At 46.9% G+C, this 18417-nt stretch overlaps 1 protein-coding gene across 1 annotated transcript in view; it reads left to right on the top strand.

Annotated features, from left to right (window-relative positions):
• Nucleotides 1–18417, top strand: part of dnah2 (dynein, axonemal, heavy chain 2) — a 497351-nt gene that overhangs the window by 145950 nt on the left and 332984 nt on the right. Inside the window, exons 12-14 of the mRNA XM_073049044.1 lie at nucleotides 3788–3917; nucleotides 15763–15945; nucleotides 17166–17380. Of these exons, the coding sequence (XP_072905145.1) occupies nucleotides 3788–3917; nucleotides 15763–15945; nucleotides 17166–17380 (528 nt within the window). The remainder of the gene's footprint in view (nucleotides 1–3787; nucleotides 3918–15762; nucleotides 15946–17165; nucleotides 17381–18417) is intronic.

Here is an 18417-nt window from a genome sequence, read left to right as displayed (position 1 = left end):
GAAGGTCACACTGTGGGAGGGGTGATACTGAGGGAGGGTCACAATGTGGGAGGGGTGGTACTGAGGGAGGGCCACACTGTGGGAGGGGTAGTATTGAGGGAAGGTCACACTGTGGGAGGGGTGATACTGAGGGAGGGTCACAATGTGGGAGGGGTGGTACTGAGGGAGGGCCACACTGTGGGAGGGGTGGTATTGAGGGAAGGTCACACTGTGGGAGGGGTGATAGTGAGGGAGGGTCACACTGGGAGGGGTGGTACTGAGGGAGGGTCACACTGTGGGAGGGTCACAATGTGGGAGGGGTGGTACTGAGGGAGGGTCACACTGTGGGAGGGTCACAATGTGGGAGGGGTGGTACTGAGGGAGGGTCACACTGGGAGGGGTGGTACTGAGGGAGGGTCACACTGTGGGAGGATCACAGTGTAGGAGGTGTGGTACTGAGGGAGGGTCACACTTTGGGAGGGGCGGTACTGAGGGAGGGTCACAGTGTGGGAGGGGTGATAGTGAGAGAGGGTCACACTGTGGGAGGGGTGGTACTGAGGGAGGGTCACACTGAGCGAGGGGTGGTACTGAGGGAGGGTCACACTGTGAGAGGGGGTTGGTACTGAGGGAGGGTCACACTGAGCGAGGGGTGGTACTGAGGGAGGGTCACACTGTGAGAGGGGGTTGGTACTGAGGGAGGGTCACACTGGGAGGGGTGGTACTGAGGGAGGGTCACACTGTGGGAGGATCACAGTGTAGGAGGTGTGGTACTGAGGGAGGGTCACACTTTGGGAGGGGCGGTACTGAGGGAGGGTCACTGTGTGGGAGGGGTGATACTGAGGGAGGGTCACACCGTGGGAGGGGTGATACTGAGGGAGGGTCACACTGGGAGGGGTGGTACTGAGGGGGGGTCACACTGTGGGAGGGGTGATACTGAGGAAGAGTCACAATGTGGGAGGGGTGATACTGAGGGAGGGTCACACTGGGAGGGGTGGTACTGAGGGAGGGTCACACTGTGGAAGGGTCACAGTGTAGGAGGGTCACAGTGTGGGAGGGGTGGTATTGAGGGAAGGTCAATGTGGGAGGGGTGATACTGAGGGATGGTCACAATGTGGGAGGGGTGGTATTGAGGGAGGGTCACACTGGGAGGGGTGGTACTGAGGGAGGGTCACACTGTAGGAGGGTCACTGTGTGGGAGGGGTGGTACTGAGGGAGGGTCACAATGTGGGAGGGGTGATACTGAGGGAGGGTCACAATGTGGGAGGGGTGGTACTGAGGGAGGGTCACACTGTGGGAGGGGTGGTACTGAGGGAGGGTCACTGTGGGAGGGGCGGTACTGAGGGAGCGTCGCACTGTGGGAGGGGTGGTACTGAGGGAGGGTCACACTGTGAGAGGGGGTTGGTACTGAGGGAGGGTCACACTGAGCGAGGGGTGGTACTGAGGGAGGGTCACACTGTGAGAGGGGGTTGGTACTGAGGGAGGGTCACACTGGGAGGTGTGGTACTGAGGGAGGGTCACACTGTGGGAGGATCACAGTGTAGGAGGTGTGGTACTGAGGGAGGGTCACACTGTGGGAGGGGTGATACTGAGGGAGGGTCACAATGTGGGAGGGGTGATACTGAGGGAGGGTCACAATGTGGGAGGGGTGATACTGAGGGAGGGTCACACTGGGAGGGGTGGTACTGAGGGAGGGTCACACTGTGGAAGGGTCACAGTGTGGGAGGGTCACAGTGTGGGAGGGGTGGTATTGAGGGAAGGTCAATGTGGGAGGGGTGATACTGAGGGATGGTCACAATGTGGGAGGGGTGGTATTGAGGGAGGGTCACACTGGGAGGGGTGGTACTGAGGGAGGGTCACACTGTAGGAGGGTCACTGTGTGGGAGGGGTGGTACTGAGGGAGGGTCACAATGTGGGAGGGGTGATACTGAGGGAGGGTCACAATGTGGGAGGGGTGGTACTGAGGGAGGGTCACACTTTGGGAGGGGCGGGTACTGAGGGAGGGTCACTGTGGGAGGGGCGGTACTGAGGGAGGGTCACACTGTGGGTGGGGTGGTATTGAGGGAAGGTCACAATGTGGGAGGGGTGATACTGAGGGAGGGTCACAATGTGGGAGGGGTGATACTGAGGGAGGGTCACACTGTGGGAGGGTCACAGTGTTGGGAGGGGTGTTACTGAGGGAGGGTCACAATGTGGGAGGGGTGGTACTGAGGGAGTGTCACACTTTGGGAGGGGTGGTACTGAGGGAGGGTCACTGTGGGAGGGGCGGTACTGAGGGAGGGTCACAGTGTGGGAGGGGTGGTATTGAGGGAAGGTCACAATGTGGGAGGGGTGGTACTGAGGGAGCGTTGCACTGTGGGAGGGGTGATACTGAGGGAGGGTCACAATGTGGGAGGGGTGGTACTGAGGGAGGGTCACACTGGGAGGGGTGGTACTGTGGGAGGGTCACACTGTGGGAGGGTCACAGTGTGGGAGGGGTGGTACTGAGGGAGGGTCACACTGGGAGGGGTGGTACTGTGGGAGGGTCACACTGTGGGAGGGTCACAGTGTGAGAGGGGTGATACTGTGGGAGGGTCACAGTGTGGGATGGATAATATTGAGCGAGAGTCACACTGTGTGAAGGTGTATTGAGGGTGTGCTGCACGATTGATTATGCCAGAGGTAACATCTTTTGGCTGAGACATGAAACTGTGGCCCCAAAGTATCTTTCTCGGTAACCATGAAGATTCCATGGTACTGCTGAAACAGTAGTTCAACTCTTCTTAATTTCTCGGGGGGGGGGGGGGTTGGTGATATTTGTACTCTTAATTGACATCACTGGAAAAAAGGAACCCACAGGCATTTGTGGGATTGCCTTGCTCAATTTAGTAGTTAAATTTCCTATTCTGCCTCTGTGATGAAACTCCAAACACCTGCTGTCCTTTCTTGTTGTCACAGGACCCTTGCTCTCCCTGCTGACACCTTCAGGGAAGTGTTGAGGAAGCCTTGACCACAGCTCAATCCTTTGGTCACCCCTGTGCTGCACACATTGGTGTATTCCATTCTGAGCCAGAGTCATGTTTCTACCTTGGTCTCGGTGATCACTGCCCTCTGTTCTGTCCCACTTCCTTGGTTTTCATCCCTGCGGCCCTGTTACCCATCTCTTTTCCCTCCATCCCTCTCACAGCTTTCCTCCCACATCCTCCTCGCTCTGGTTTCCCACCTCCTTCCCTTTTTCCCAGGGTCTACTGTCCTCTCCTGTCCAATTTCTCCTTCTTCAATTCTTCACCTCTCCCAGCCATCACCTCCCAGCTTCTAACATTATTCCCTTTGTAGGAACAACACCTCATATCCCATCTGGGCAGCCTCCAAACTGATGGCATGCATATTAATTCATCCAACCTCTGGTAATTTCTCTCCCGCCTCCTTTTCTCTTTTTCTATTCCCCATTCTGGCAACCGGCCTCTGGTGCCCCTCCTTTTTCCCTTTCTTTCAGGGTGCACAGTCCTGTCTATTAGATTCCATCTTCAGCCTGTTACCTCTTCTATCTAGCACTTCCTAGCTTCTCACTTCATCCACAATCCTTCACCCACTCATTTGGTCTCGCACATCACCCAACAGCTCGTGCTAGCCCTATCCCCATCCATCCTTTAATTCTGCCTTCTGTTCTCTTTCTTTCCAGTTCTGATGAAATGTCGACTGTTTATTCCCCTCCGTAAATGCTGCCTGACCTGCTGAGTTCCGCCACCATTTCGTGTGTACGTTGCTTCAGGTATCCAGCACTTCCAGAATCTCTTGGTCGGTGATTTACCGATTGTTTGTGTGCATTCAGGTTCCGCTCCGGTATTAAGGACCTGGAAGTGATGATGCAGAACCTGATTTCATCAGCGTTTGAAACTGTCACCACAGTGCAACATGGCGTGGAGCTCCTGGAAGTGTTCTACCATCTCTCCTCTCGAGAGGTATGTACAATGTTAGGGCTAGCTGTGGACTGACAAACAAACTTTCTTTCTGTAGTGATGGTTTTTGGGCCAGAGAAGGGAGCTAGGGGTCAGGTTAGGGACAAGGATGAAAGGGAGTTAGAGGCCAGGTCCAAGCCTAGGCTACCGCTTGACATTTAAGGCCAGCAATGTGGACATGTGATGAAGGATATGGTTAGATGTCAGAGCAGCAGACCAGTGAGAAAAGGACAGGTTGCCTTCCACCCCCCCCCCCCCCCCCCCCGGGTCAGCAAGTCAATGGCGGGTTCTGGGATCAGAGTTCCCGTGGGCAGGAGGCACAAGGGTTACCTCTCACCTTAATCTGTGAGAGCAGAGTTCAAGGTCTAGTGTTCGGGATTCCCTCATTGGCAAGTCCATGTGGAGGTCTGGAGTTTGGGGTCCTCGTTCGTCGTCTTTGATGGGTCCTAGGGTCAGTATTCCCAAAGGCTGATTGGAAGTCCAGAAATCGAGGCCCAAAAGCTGCAATCCTGAGTCTGTGAGTCAGCTGGAGAAGATGAAGGCTCTGTGGATGGCAGTGCACATGGTTGTAGTGACCACTCTGACTTCAATCATCAGTGGAATTTATTTATTTAGAGAAACAGTGCAGGACAGACTGCCCAGTAACCACCTATTATCCTAACCTAATCACGGGACAATTTACAATGACCTTTTAACCTACTGACCAGTACGTCTTTGTACGTCTGTGGAGGAAACTGGAGTGGGGAAGTCGATGAGCTCTCAGGAAAGGTGTGCAAACTTCTTACAGATGGTGTTAGAATTGAACTCTGAGCTATAATAGTTAACTGCTACGCTATTGTGACACCCATATTTCTAAATTTCTTACCTTATTCATCTCTTCTATGATCAAAAAACACCGCTGATCATAAGAGAGCACTAACTTGAAAGCAAGCATAATCATGAACGTTCTTCGCAGATACAGACTAACGTGTGGAGTGGGTCCTTGGTCAATGTCACAGTCTACTACAGCTACTCGAGGATGCAGCACATATGCGATAAGCACACTGGTACTCAAGTGAGATTTTAAGTGGATCCCTGCAAGCCCATTGCTCCCAATGATTCTACTCACTGACGTTCAGTTGCTAGAAAATAAGTTGGATTACCTGTTTCTGCGTCAGAACCAGTGGGAGATGAGAGACTACTGCACACTTGTCCTGACAGACATGTTGCTCCAGGTCACAACTCCAGACTCAGCCATCTGACTAGAGGGCCTAATCTCTTTTCGGGTGGACAGAAGTGCTGCAACCTCTGGCAGCACTTGTGGTGGATGTCTGTGTGTCTATGTCATTAAGAACTGGTAACTGAACACCTCAGTAGTAACGGCCCTCTGCTCACAGCAGAGAGAGTTTTAAACTGGTTAAACAAGTCAAACCAGTTTGCTGGGCGAGCAAGACCTGGCCATAAGGTGCCATTTCAGCACAGCAGGACTGCTTCAAAAGCACGGACTGGAGTATATTCAAGGAAGTGGCTACCTACAAGCATCAAGTCAATAATGATGAATATGCGTGATTGGTGACTGGCTACATAGCAAATGCATTGAAGGCATTACTATGACTAAACACTACACTGGCAGGACAAACCAGAAATCAGGGCTGACTGCAGAGGTTCGTACACTACTTAGAGATTGAGACGCTGCATTTGGATCAGGGATTAGGATGACTCTAAGATCCCATGCCATCAGGAAGGCAAAGCAGGAGTGCGCACAGAGAATTTACAGACACTTCTGTGACACCAGGGACATGGGGTGCATGTGGCAAGGTATTCAAACCATAACTGATTACAAGTCCGTCCTGCACGTCAATGACAGCAATGATAGGCTGAATGTCTTCTATGCATAATTTGATGCATTGAATGGTGTGACATCAAGGAAAGCTCGCCCTCCCCTGAGGAACAGCCAAGGTGAGGAGGCTCCTAGCCAGGGTAGACCCACAGAAAGCTGTGGAGCTGGATAATATATCTGGTCAGGCGCTGAGGGACTGTGTGGCCCAGCTAACAGTGGACATCTTTAATGTCCCTTTGTAACAGTCAACTGGCCCTGCGGGTTTCAGGGCACCATCATTCCAGCACCCAAGAGACTGATGGCAAATGGCCTAAATGATTACCATCCAGTGACACTGACTTCAACATCATGAAGTGCTTTGAATGGCTGCCAATGGATCGTATAAAATCCCAGCCTCCAGCTATACCAGACTCTTTCTAGTTCACCTACCGCTCAAGCTGTCCACTGATGATGCCATAGCCTTGGCTATCCTGTTCCACCTAGAAAACGGTTACTCATACACCAGGATGTGTTAATCATTGACTTCAGTTTGACATTCCACATGATTACCACTCAGAGGCTGATGGGTAAACTATCCTTGCTGGAACTCAACACAACTTTCTGTAAGTGCACCTTGGACACAGATGGAGAGACCCCAGTGAGTCCGAGCTGGCAGCAACATCTCAAGTTCCGTCACGTTGAGCACCGGTGCCCTCCAGGGCTGTGTGCTCAGCCCACTGCTGTTTACACTGCTGACTCTCGACTGCACCGCCAGATCCAGCTCAAACCACATCATCGAGTTGACTGATGATCCTACAGTGGTTGGCCTCATCAGCATCAATGATGAGTCGGCAGACAGAGAGGAGGTGGAGGGGCTCATCAAATGGTTCGAGATCACAACCTGAGTCTCAACGTGGAGAAGCAAAAGAGATGATTGTGGTTTTCAGGAAGCCACAAATCGACCACTGTCCATTGCACATCAATGACTCTGCTGTGGAGAGAGTGAAGAGCACAAAGTGCCTTGGTGTGCACATAATGAACGATCTAACCTTGACCCACAACACTTCTTTACTAGTCATGAAGGCACAGCAGCATCTACACTTTCTGAAGAGACTGAGGTGAGCAAGGCTCTCCACCCCCATTCTAACAACTTCCTACAAGATCATCAATAGTGTCCTCTCGGGCTGTGTCACTGTGTGGTACGGAAGCTGCAAAGCATCGGACCGCAAGACCCCGGAGAGGATCGTAAAAACCACTGAGAGGATCTCTGGGGTCTCCCTCCCCTCTGTTTGTGTCATTTACTGGGAGTGTTGCAGACAAAGGGCTCAAAGCTTTGTTAAAGATCCCTACCACACATCCCACAATCTCTGACCCACTACCATCAGAAGGAGGTGCAGGAGTATCAGGACTAAGACTGTCAAACTGGATAACAGTTCCCTCCCTCAGGCTGCGAGATTAATGAATACCCTGTCACGACCAAGGTCTAGTCACAAGGCCAGTAAACTATTTACTGTTTACCTGTGCTGTACACTACTTGCATATTGAATGATTTTTTTAAACTTATTGTAATATTTTGGTTTATCTGTTGTGTGTTATTTTTTGTGGGTGTACCGTTGTTTTGTTGTATATATGTACAGTCAGATGAGAGTAAACTTGAACATGAAGTCTGTTGGAGGTGTGTGCGTGTGCGCGGGAGGGAGAAATAGGGCTTGTTTTGCTGTTGTTGTTTTGTTATTTGGTGTGCTCTGTGTTCTGCCGTGCATGGTGGACATGCTATGTTGGTGCCTAAATGTGTGGTGACTTGTGAGCTGCCCCCCCCCCCCCACACAACATTAGGTTGTGATACTTGTTAATACAAATTGCACATATCACTGCATGTTTTGATGTACACATAATAAATAAAATAAAATGAAACTCAATCTGAAATTGTCTCTGCTTTGGAGGGGAGCAGGACCTCCAGCATTTGAAGAATGTGTGGAGATTTCACTGAAAATACCTTAAACAAATATTTTTCATCTGTATTTACTGTGGAAAAGATCATGGAAGCTCTGGAATTCAGGGAAGAGAACGGTGACATTTTGAAACATCCTCGGATTACAAAAGAATATCTTCTACATGGATTTTAGCAAGATCTTTAACAAGGTCCAAGATCAGATCTCATGGGATTTGGGGTAAACTGGTCAATTGGATATAAAATCAGCTTGGTGGAAGGAACCAGTAGAGTTATTTGACCAATGCTGTGTTGTGAGTAAGGATAGGTGTTGGATCCATTGGTGTTTGTCATCTATATTAATGATATGGATGAGAACGTAAGATTTTTGATTACACCAAACTTGGTGTTGTGGTGTACAGTGAGGAAGGTTGTCTAAGGATACAACAGGAACAAGACTAAATAGGAAAGTGAGTCAAGGAATGGCATATAGAGTTTGACTCAGATGAGTACAAGGTGAAGTATTTTAGTAAGTTAAACCAATGAAGGATTTGTACAGTAAATGGTGAGTCCTCGAGAATGTTGTAGAACAGCAAGACTCAAGAATATAAGTAAATAATCCCCTGAATGTTGAGATACAGGTAGATAAATGCTTAAGTAGGCATTTGTTACACTCAACAACACACACAAAATGCTGGTAGAACACAGCAGGCTAGGCAGCATCTATAGGGAGAAGCGCTGTCGACGTTTCGGGCTGAGACCCTTCGTCAGGACACTCGCCTTTATTGGTCACAGCACTGAGTACAGGAATTAGGTTGTAAGTATAGAGTTATGCAATACGCTGGTGAGATCACAGTATTGTGTGTAGTTCTGATCACACAGATATAAGGAGGAGCTCATTAATCTGGAAAGGACACAGGAAAATTTCACAAGGTTGTTTTGGCACTGGAGAGAGTGAGTTATAAGGAAAGATTGAATATGCTGAGACCATTTTCCCTGCAGCATTTGTGTCTGACGGTTGGCCTTGTATAAAACCATTAGTGGTACAGATCCTTTGGGCTATGATGTTGTACCAACCTTCTGACCTACTCTAAGCTCAGCCTAACCCTTCTCTCCTACATATCCCTCCATTTTTCTATCATCCATGTATTTAGAAACATAGAAAACCTACAGCACAATACAAGCCTTTTGGCCCACAAAGTTGTGCCGAACATTTCCCTACCTTAGAAATTACTAGTCTTACCCATAGCCCTCTATTTTACTAAGCCCCATGTACCTATCTAAAAGCCTCTTAAAAGACACTATCATATCCGCCTCCACCACCGTTGCCGGCAGCCCATTCCACACACTCACCACTCTCTGAGTAAAAACTTAGCCCTGACATCTCCTCTGTACCTACTCCCCAGCATCTTAAACCTGTCCTCTTCTGGCAAACATTTCAGCCCTGGGAAAAAGCCTCTGACTATCCACACGATCAATGCCTCTCATCATCTTATACACCACTATCAGGTCACCTCTCATCCCCCTTCGCTCCAAGGAGAAAAGGCCGAGTTCACTCAACCTATTCTCATAAGGCATGCTGCTCCTAAATTCAATCCCACAATTGATTAGGGCCAATACACCATACGGCTTCTTAACCAGAGTCAAGCTGCGCAGCTGCTTTGAGTGTCCTATGGACTCTGACCTCAAGATCCCTCTGATCCTCCACACTGCCAAGAGTCTTACCATTAATACTATATTCTGCCATCATATTTGACCTACCAAAATGAGCCACTTAATACTTACCTGAGTTGAACTAAAAGTTCATCTCAGTTTATCTAAGAGTTTCTTAAATGTACCTAATTTGTCTGCCTCAACCACTGCTCCAGGCACTCTACACTCCACACACTCACCACTAATCTGTGTTAAAAACTTACCTCTGAAGTACTTTGCTCCAGACAACTTAAAATTATGCTCCCTTACATTAGCCATTTCCACCCTTGTCCACTCAACCTATGCCTCTTATAATTTTCTCGTTTCTTATATGAGAAGGGGAACTTTTAAATCATATCTGAAGAAAAACTTCTCCACACAGAGGGTGGTGGTATGTAAAACTAGCTACCATAGGAAGTGGTAGAGGCTGGCACCTTTACATTTATTTATCTAGAGATACAATGTGGAAAGGCCCTTCCAGCCCTTTGAGCCATGCCGCCCAACAAATCAAATCAAATCAAATCAAATTCGAGTTTAATTATCATTCAGCCATACATGAATACAGCTGAACGAAACAGAGTTCCTCCGGGCCAAGGCACAAAACATGCATAGCACATTCAAAATTATGAGCAAAAAACAGTTGCACAAAAGAAACATACATATATATAGCCCAAGTCCCTGAGCGACATGTCCCACAAATCCATGGTGCAGTTGCCGGCAGTGCGCAGACGCACCCAATCCAGCCTGTCATTCCACCAGTCTTGCTATCATAAAAAACATGTTTGGTTGGCCCCTGAGAGGCCAGTGTGCCTAAACACGCCGCCATCTTACCAGACATCCCCACAGGTTCACAACCCTGATTTAACCCTAACCTAATCACGAGACAATTTACAATGACCAATTAACCTACCTGGTACCTCTTTGGTCTGTAGGAGGTAATTGGAGCATATGGAGAAAACCCATGCATTCCATGCAAAGGATATACTGAGATGCCTTACAAAGGATGCAAGATTAAACCCCAAAATCCGATGCCCCTTCTGAATTAGTGTCACACTAATTACTATGCCACGGTGGTGACAAGTTACTGGATAGGAAAGGTTTGGGGAAATATGGGCCAAACTTGGGTAAATTGGACAACTCAGGAAAGCACTGATGAGCCAGGCCAAAGGGCCTGTTTACATCTTCTATAAATCTGCGACTCTTTACAATGATCAATGAAAGAGCTGACGAGAGAAAATCTGCACATGCAGGAATCTGAGCAGCACACACAAAATGCTGGAGGAACTGAGCAGGCTGGGCAGCAACTATGGAAAAAAGTACAGTCGACATACTAAGGGTTTCACCCCAAAACATTGACTGTACTTTTTTCTATAGATGCTGCCTGGCCTGCTCAGTTCCTCCAGTATTTTGTGTGTGTTACAATGAAAGAGCTGATTTTATATAGGGGAATTATCTAATTTCTCGTCAAACTGGTTTGTATGGGCACCTTAATTTGATTGGAGATGTATGCCAGTCTTGGACACATTTTCTAATGTAATTCTGTTACAATAATATTTTAATTTGATCTGTCTCTTGTTGAAAGAAGAAAGAAAACAACATTCACACAACAGTTTGTACATCTTAGTGAGGGAGGGGATGGGAAAGGAGTTTCTTCAGCTGTTATGTTTTGGTCTGTTGCTGCTGTTTGTGTTGTTCTGCCAGATGCTGTGGACACGCTATGTTGATACTGGAATGTGTGCCAACACTTGTGGGCTGCCCCCAGAACATCTGTGGTTAATGCAAATCGCACGTTTCACTGAATGCTTTGAAGTACAGTACTGTGCAAAATTCTTAGGTACATATGTATAGCTAGAGTGCCTAAGACTTTTGCATGGTGCTGTGTTTGTCAATGTGGAGTTTGTAAATCTGGTGGGAGCAAAGGATGTTGGGAATGGCAAGGGTGGAGCTGTGCAGAAGGGGTGTGGGACAGCTGGCAGAGAGGAATGCCAGAGATGGGGGATGGTGCTGGTGTGTATGCACACGCACACACATGCACACCACACACACGCACATACACACACCCCCACACACACACACACACACACGCACACACACACCCCACACGCACATACACACACCCCACACACACACACACACACCCCACACACCCCACAAACACACACACCCCACACACACACACACCCCACACACACACATACACATGCCCCACATACACACGCCCCACACACACACGCCCCACACACACACGCCCCACACACACCCCACACCCCCCACCCCCACACACACCCCCCACACACACCCCCCACACACACCCCCACACCCCCCCCACACACCCCCCCACACACACACACACTCTCTCACTCACTCACTCACTCACTCTCCACACCCCCCACACACCACACACAACTCAGCAACACCAAACAAAGTCGCTTGATTCCAAACAATTGGTTTATTGATCATTACAGAATGTCTCTCTAATGCTTCCTACTCCCTCTCCTCTCCCTTCCTCTTTTCCCTTCTTTAACTCCCTTTTCCCTCCCTCCTTCCAACTCTCAGTCCGCAATAAAGACCCATATCAGAATCAAGTTTATCATCACTCACATATGACATGAAATCTGTCTTCTTTTTACAGCACAATACATACATTTGCTATGGTACTGTGCCAAACTCTGAGGCAGCCTAGCTATAGTTATGTGCCTAAGGCTTTTGCATAGTACTGTACATATAATAAATAAATCTGAATCTGATTCTTAGAGGAATTGACAGCTAAGATGCACAAGTTTCCTCTGCTGGAGGATCTTGAAGAATAGATAAAGTCTTAGGGTAAGAGATTAGTTATTTAGTTGGAAAAAGAGCAATTCCTTCACTCAGAGTTCTGAATCTCTGAGCACAGTAATCCAAGAGAATGATCAGTTTATTACTACATGCTAATAGAATCAGAGCACGTGATCAGACAGAAAAGAAGTAGAGTATTGATTTATTATGTGCAAATTGACTACTATATCTTAATTATGGTGCTACATACTACATGCTAATTGATTACTACGTGCAAATGGATGAGAACATAAAACACAGCCCTTCGATCCACAATGTTTTGACGACCACGTAACCTACTCTAGAAACTGCTTAGAATTTCCCTAGCGCATAGGCCTCTATTTTTCTAAGCTCCATGCACCTATCTAAGAAGCTCTTAAAAGACCCAATTATATCTGCTTCCACCACCGCCAGTGGCAGCCCATTCCATGCACCCACCACTCTCTGTGTGAAAAATGTACCCCTGACATATCTTTGGTATCTATTTCCAAGTACTTTAAAACTATGTCCCCTCATGTTAGCTATTTCAGCCCTGGCTATCCACACGATCAATGCCCCTCATCATCTTATACACCTCTATCAGGTCACATTTCATCCTCCATCACTCCAACCTCTATGCAATACAAACCGTCTGCAACCACCTTTTGTCCTCTGTGTGCAAGCCAATTCTGGATCCACAAAGCAATGTGCCCTTGGATCCCATGCCTCCTTACTTTCTGAAGGAGCCTTGCATGGAGAACCTTATCAAATGTCTTACTACACCACATCTACCTTCATCAATGTGTTTTGTTACATTCTCAAAGAATTCAATCAGGCTCGTAAGGCATGATCTGCCCTTGACAAAGCCACGCTGACTATCCCTAGTCAGATTTTGTCTCTCTAAATGCTCATAAATCCTGCCTCTTAGGATCTTCTCCAGCAAATTTCCCACCACTGAAGTAAGACTCACTGATCTACAACTCTCTGGGTTATCTCTACTCCCTTTGTTCAACAAGGGAACAACATCCACAACCCTCCAATCCTCCGGTACTTCTCTCATCCCTATTGATGATGCAAAGATTATTGCAAGAGGCTCAGCAATCTCCTCCCTCAATTCCCACAGTAGCCTGGGGTACATCTTGTTCGGTCCCAGTGACTTATCTGTAAGTCATCCCCACAATGGCCAAGGTCTTGTGAATACTGAAGCAAAGTATTCATTAAGTACCTCAGCTACCTCCTCCAACTCCATGCACGTGTTTACACTATCGCACCTGATTGGTCTTATTCTCATGCGGCTTATTCTCTTGCTCTTCACATACTTGTAGAATGCCTTGGGGTTTTCATTAATCCTGCTCACCAAGGCCTTAGCAAGGCCCCTTCTGACTTTTCCAATTCCATTCTTAAGCTTCTTCTTAACAACCTTGTAACTTTCTAGACCTCTAACAATACCTATTTTCTTGAACCTTTTGTAAACCTTTCTTTTCTTCTTAACTAGATTTTCTACATCCTTTGTACACTATGGTTCTTTTACCCTACCATCCTTCCCCTGCTTCATTGGAACATACTTATGAAGAACTCCATGCAAATGTTCCCTGAGCATATGCCACATTTCTGCCATGCATTTCCCTGAGAACATATGCTCCCCATTCATGCTACCAAGTTCCTGCCTGATGGCCTCATATTTCCCCCTACCCCAATTAAATGTTTTCCCAAATTATCTGCCCCTATCCCTCTCCAATGCTATGGTGAAGGAGATAGAGTTGTGGGCACTACCTCCCACCTAGAGGTCTGACACTTGACCAGGTTAATTACCCAATACCAGATCAAGTACAGCCTCCCCTCTAGTTGGCTTATCTACATATTGTATCAGGAAACCTTCCTGAACACACTTAACAAACTCCACCCCATCTAAATCCCTTGTGCTAAGGAGACGTCAATCAATATCAAGAAATGTATGGCCAGACAGGAAGAATAGAGTATCAGCCATGAACTCTTTGTGCAAGCAGCAACTGAAGGGCTGAATGGCCTATGTTTCTATAGATATTAACAACCCTCTTTCGTTTCCCACACAGAAGTGAAATATCAGTGAAGTGCTCCCAAGGTTAAAATTAGGAGTATGTGGTTGTGAGAGGTTGCAAGGCAGGTGTTGGGACATGATAAGTGAATCATTATTTCATCTCAGTGACAGTACTCACGTAGTAATGAACAGGGGTTTCAGGCAGCAACTTTGCTGGAGACTAACAAAAATAGAAACTGCTACTCAGCAGGTCAGGAAGTGTCTATAGAGATAAAAACAGGTGATGTTTCCGGTATTCTGGAGCCTTTATTGAAATCCTCCAGCAAGCTAGCCACAGTAAGTTATAGATTCTTAGAGCTATGTAACACAGAAACATCCCAGCTGGCCTGTGCTAATCAAGGTACTTGTCTAAGCTGACCCCACTTGTAGCATACACAAAGTGATGGTGGAACTCAGCAAATCGGAAGCATCTGTGGAAAGGAATAAAGAGTTGATGTTTTGGGCTGAGACCTTCATCAGGATTTCACTTACCTGCATTTGGCCCACATCCCTCTAAACCAGGGGTTTCCAACCATTTTTATGCCATGGACCAATACTATTAATCAAGGGGTCTATGGACCCCAAGTTGGGAACCTGTAAGACCATAAGATACAGGGTGCAGAATTTGGCCATATAGCCCATCGAGTCTGCTCTGCCATTACATCACAGCTGATCTATTTTCCTTCTCAGCCCCAACTTCCTGCCTTCTCCCACCATCTCTTCATGCACTGACCAATCAAGTATCTGTCAACCTCTGCTTAAATATACATTAAGACTTGTCTTCCACAGCCACCTGTGGCAACAAATTCCACAGATTCACCACTCTGGCTAAAGAAATTCCTTCTCATCTCTGTTCTAAGAGGACACACCTCTATTCTGAGGCTGTGTTCTCTCCTTGACTCTCCCACCATAGGAAACATCCTCTCCATATCCACTCTATCAAGGCCTTTCACCATTTGATAGGTTCAATGAGCTCACACCTCATTTTTCTGACTTCCAGTGAATACAAGCCTAGAGCCATCAAACGCTCTTCATATGACAAGCTGTTCAATCCTGGAATCATTTTTGTGAAACCCTCTCCAATGTCAGCACATCCTTTCTTAAATAAGAGGCCCAAAACTGCTCACAATACTTAAGGTGAGGCCTTACCAGCACTTTATAAAGCCTCAACATTGTATCCTTGCTTTTATATTCTTGTCCTCTTGAAATGAATGCTGACATTGCATTTGCCTTCCTGACCACTGACTTAACCTGCAAATTAACCTTTAGGGAAATCTGCACAAGTACTCCCAAGCCCCTTTGCGCCTCATTTTTTTTAATTTTCTCTCCATTTAGAAAACCCTTGCTCTAAACCTTTCCAACACCTTGCCGGGGTGGTAGAGTCAAGTACATTAGGGACACTTAAGAGACTCCTAGACTGGCAAATGTATGGCTATGTAGGAGGGAAGGGTTAGATTGATCTTGGTGTAGGTTAAAAGGTTGGTGCAACATTGTGGGCCTGTAAGGTGCTATAATGCTCTATGTTTGAATGCCTTTAAGATGAAGATAAAGACTACTCTCTCACACGTTTTCCTTCCAGACTATCAAACGCACCATTGATAAAAAGACCGTGGACGTCTACATCCTGTTCAATGAGGAGCTCTCTCGGGTGAATAAAGATCTGAACAGAAAGGCCATCTACTTGCCTTCGCAGATGCCACGATATGCTGGCCAGGCGCACTGGGCACGGACTCTCCGCCGGCGCATTGAGAGGTCCATGGAGGTGAGCTGGACGTTAACATTCGGACAAAGCTGCCGATGCAAAGAAAGCTGGAGTCCCTAAAGTGGACAAACCATGACATCGTGGATACTCTTCAGTCCATGGTGCCCAACAGCTTTGTGAAAGAACTCCAGTCATTCCTGGTCCCTGACCCTCATCTACATACGTGTGTGCACAGATGTAATGAAACACCTACTTCCATCAGCATCACAGGCACATCGCATCAGATACACAACATTCACATGAAAAACCTCAGCATAAATTGAACACAAAATGGTGGAGGAACTCAATGGAGAGGAATAAACAGTTGAAGTTTTAGGTCAAGGCCGTCAGGACTGGAAAGGAAGGGGGGAGAAGCCAGAATAAGAAGTTGAGCAGAGGGGAAATAGTACAAGCTGAGAGACCAGGTAAGGGAGAAGGCAGATGGATTGCTCCTTCTCCTCCCCCAACCAACCTTTCCTGGCTTCTACTGCTTTCTTTCTCAGTTTGAGTTATCCAGCGTATGTTACTTTGGATTTCCAGCATCTGCAGAATCTCACGTGTTTAGCATAAGCATAATTTTTACAAAAAAAAACAGAATTAGAATTAAAAAGATTCAAAGTGTATTATGCAAAGTGATCAAAGTAGTTATAGTGTTGCTGAACTATGATTAGAATTGTGTCAATTGGTTTAAGAACCAAATGATTGATGGATGGTAGCTGTTCCTGAACATGGTGTAGGACCTTCAGGTTTTTTTTATCTCCTGCTCGATGGGAATTGCGGAAGATGGCTTAGCCCAGATGATTTGATGATGGGTGTTGCTTTCTTGAGGCAGTATGTCCTATAGATACTACCGGGAGTGATGTGCCTGTGATGTGTTGGGAAGAGTCCACTACTCTCTGCAATTTCTTACAATCCTGTGCATTCAAATTGCTGTACCAGACTGTAATGCATCCAGTCAGGGTACTTTCAAAAGTACATCTGTAGAAGTTTGTTAAAGTGTTTGGTGACAAGTAGAAGCTCCTTTAACTCCTAGGAAAGAAAAGATGTTGGCTTGCCTTACTTGAGATTGTGTCTACATGCATGGCTCAGGGACAGGTCAACTGATACGACATTGTTATTTCTCTGGAAATTCAACTCCACAACAGGCTGAGTCAGAACTGGTAGATACACTTTGTTTGTCAGCTACTTTGACAGGCAATAAAATGTTAATTTCATATCATTCTTTCCTTTGTAATCCACAGTTTCTAGCACAAGCTACCTTCCTGCCCAAAATTGGACTGGGAAATGAGTCAATGGCATTCTACAAGTCACTGGAGCAGTCACTGGATGAATTTGTGCGCAAGACCTTCACTGAATGGACTGTCAATGTGGACCGGGAGAATATAAAACGTTTGGAGAGACCTCTGATGGTTCGAACTAATGATGAATATGGCCGACTCAGCGTAAACTTCGACATGTCAGTTTTTGGTAGTTACTGGGAAAGACAGGGAACAAGATGGGACTAATAGTGTGTGCCAACTAATCAGAGGTGCCATCATGGACAAACCCCAGGGACTGATTACAGTACAGCTGTGGATATGGTGTATATGGACTTCAGTAAGGCTTTTGATAAGGTGACCAATGGTAGTCTTGTCCAGAAAGTTATGAGACATAGTATCCATGGGGACTTGGCTACATGGACTGAGAAATGGCTTGCCCACAGAAGGCAGTGGATGACAGTAGGTGGAGCATTTTCTGCCAGGAGGAGGGTGTTCTTCAGGGATCTGTTTTGGGACCCCTGCTCTTTGTGATTTTTATAAATGACTTGGATGAGGAAGTGGAAGGTAGTAAGTCAGTAGTGCAAGTTCAAATTCAGTTTATTGTCATTCATCAGTGTGTATGCATACCACCAAATGAAACAACGTTCCTCCAGACCAAGGTGCACAACACAGGATTCACACTCACACACATAACACACAATTTACTAGTGGTAATATTTTAATGGATAATAAGGTGCATTTATGACACGTTAAAAAGTAAATTGTATAGGCTCTTCATATATGATAAGACCTAGGTGGTGGCAGGAAACTGGAGATTACCTCCCCGCTAATCTCCCTCCTTGCACTTATACCTGCAAGCGGCCTAAGTGCTACACGTGCCCATTCACCTCCTACCTCACCTCCATTCAGGGCCCTGACAGTCCTTCCAGGTGAGACAACACTTCACCTGTGAACTTGCTGGGGTTGTCTGTTGTGTTTGGTGCTCCTGATGCAGTCTGCTCTACATTGGTGAGACCTGTCGTTAATTGGAGGACCAGTTCGTTGATCGTCTCCGCACCATTTGTCATAAGTAGGACTTCCTAGTGTTCAAACATTTTAATTCCCATTTCCACTCCTATGTGACGGTTCATGGCCTCTTCTTGTGCCAAGGTGAGATCACCCTCGGGTTGACGAAGCTGCACCCTATATTTCATCTGGGTACCCTCGTGAATATCAATTTTTATTTCCTTCTGGA

Source organism: Hemitrygon akajei, chromosome 6, assembly GCF_048418815.1.
Source record: "Hemitrygon akajei chromosome 6, sHemAka1.3, whole genome shotgun sequence".
In the NCBI taxonomy this organism is placed as follows: Eukaryota; Metazoa; Chordata; class Chondrichthyes; order Myliobatiformes; family Dasyatidae; genus Hemitrygon; species Hemitrygon akajei.
This window is presented reverse-complemented; position numbering and strand designations above follow the sequence as displayed.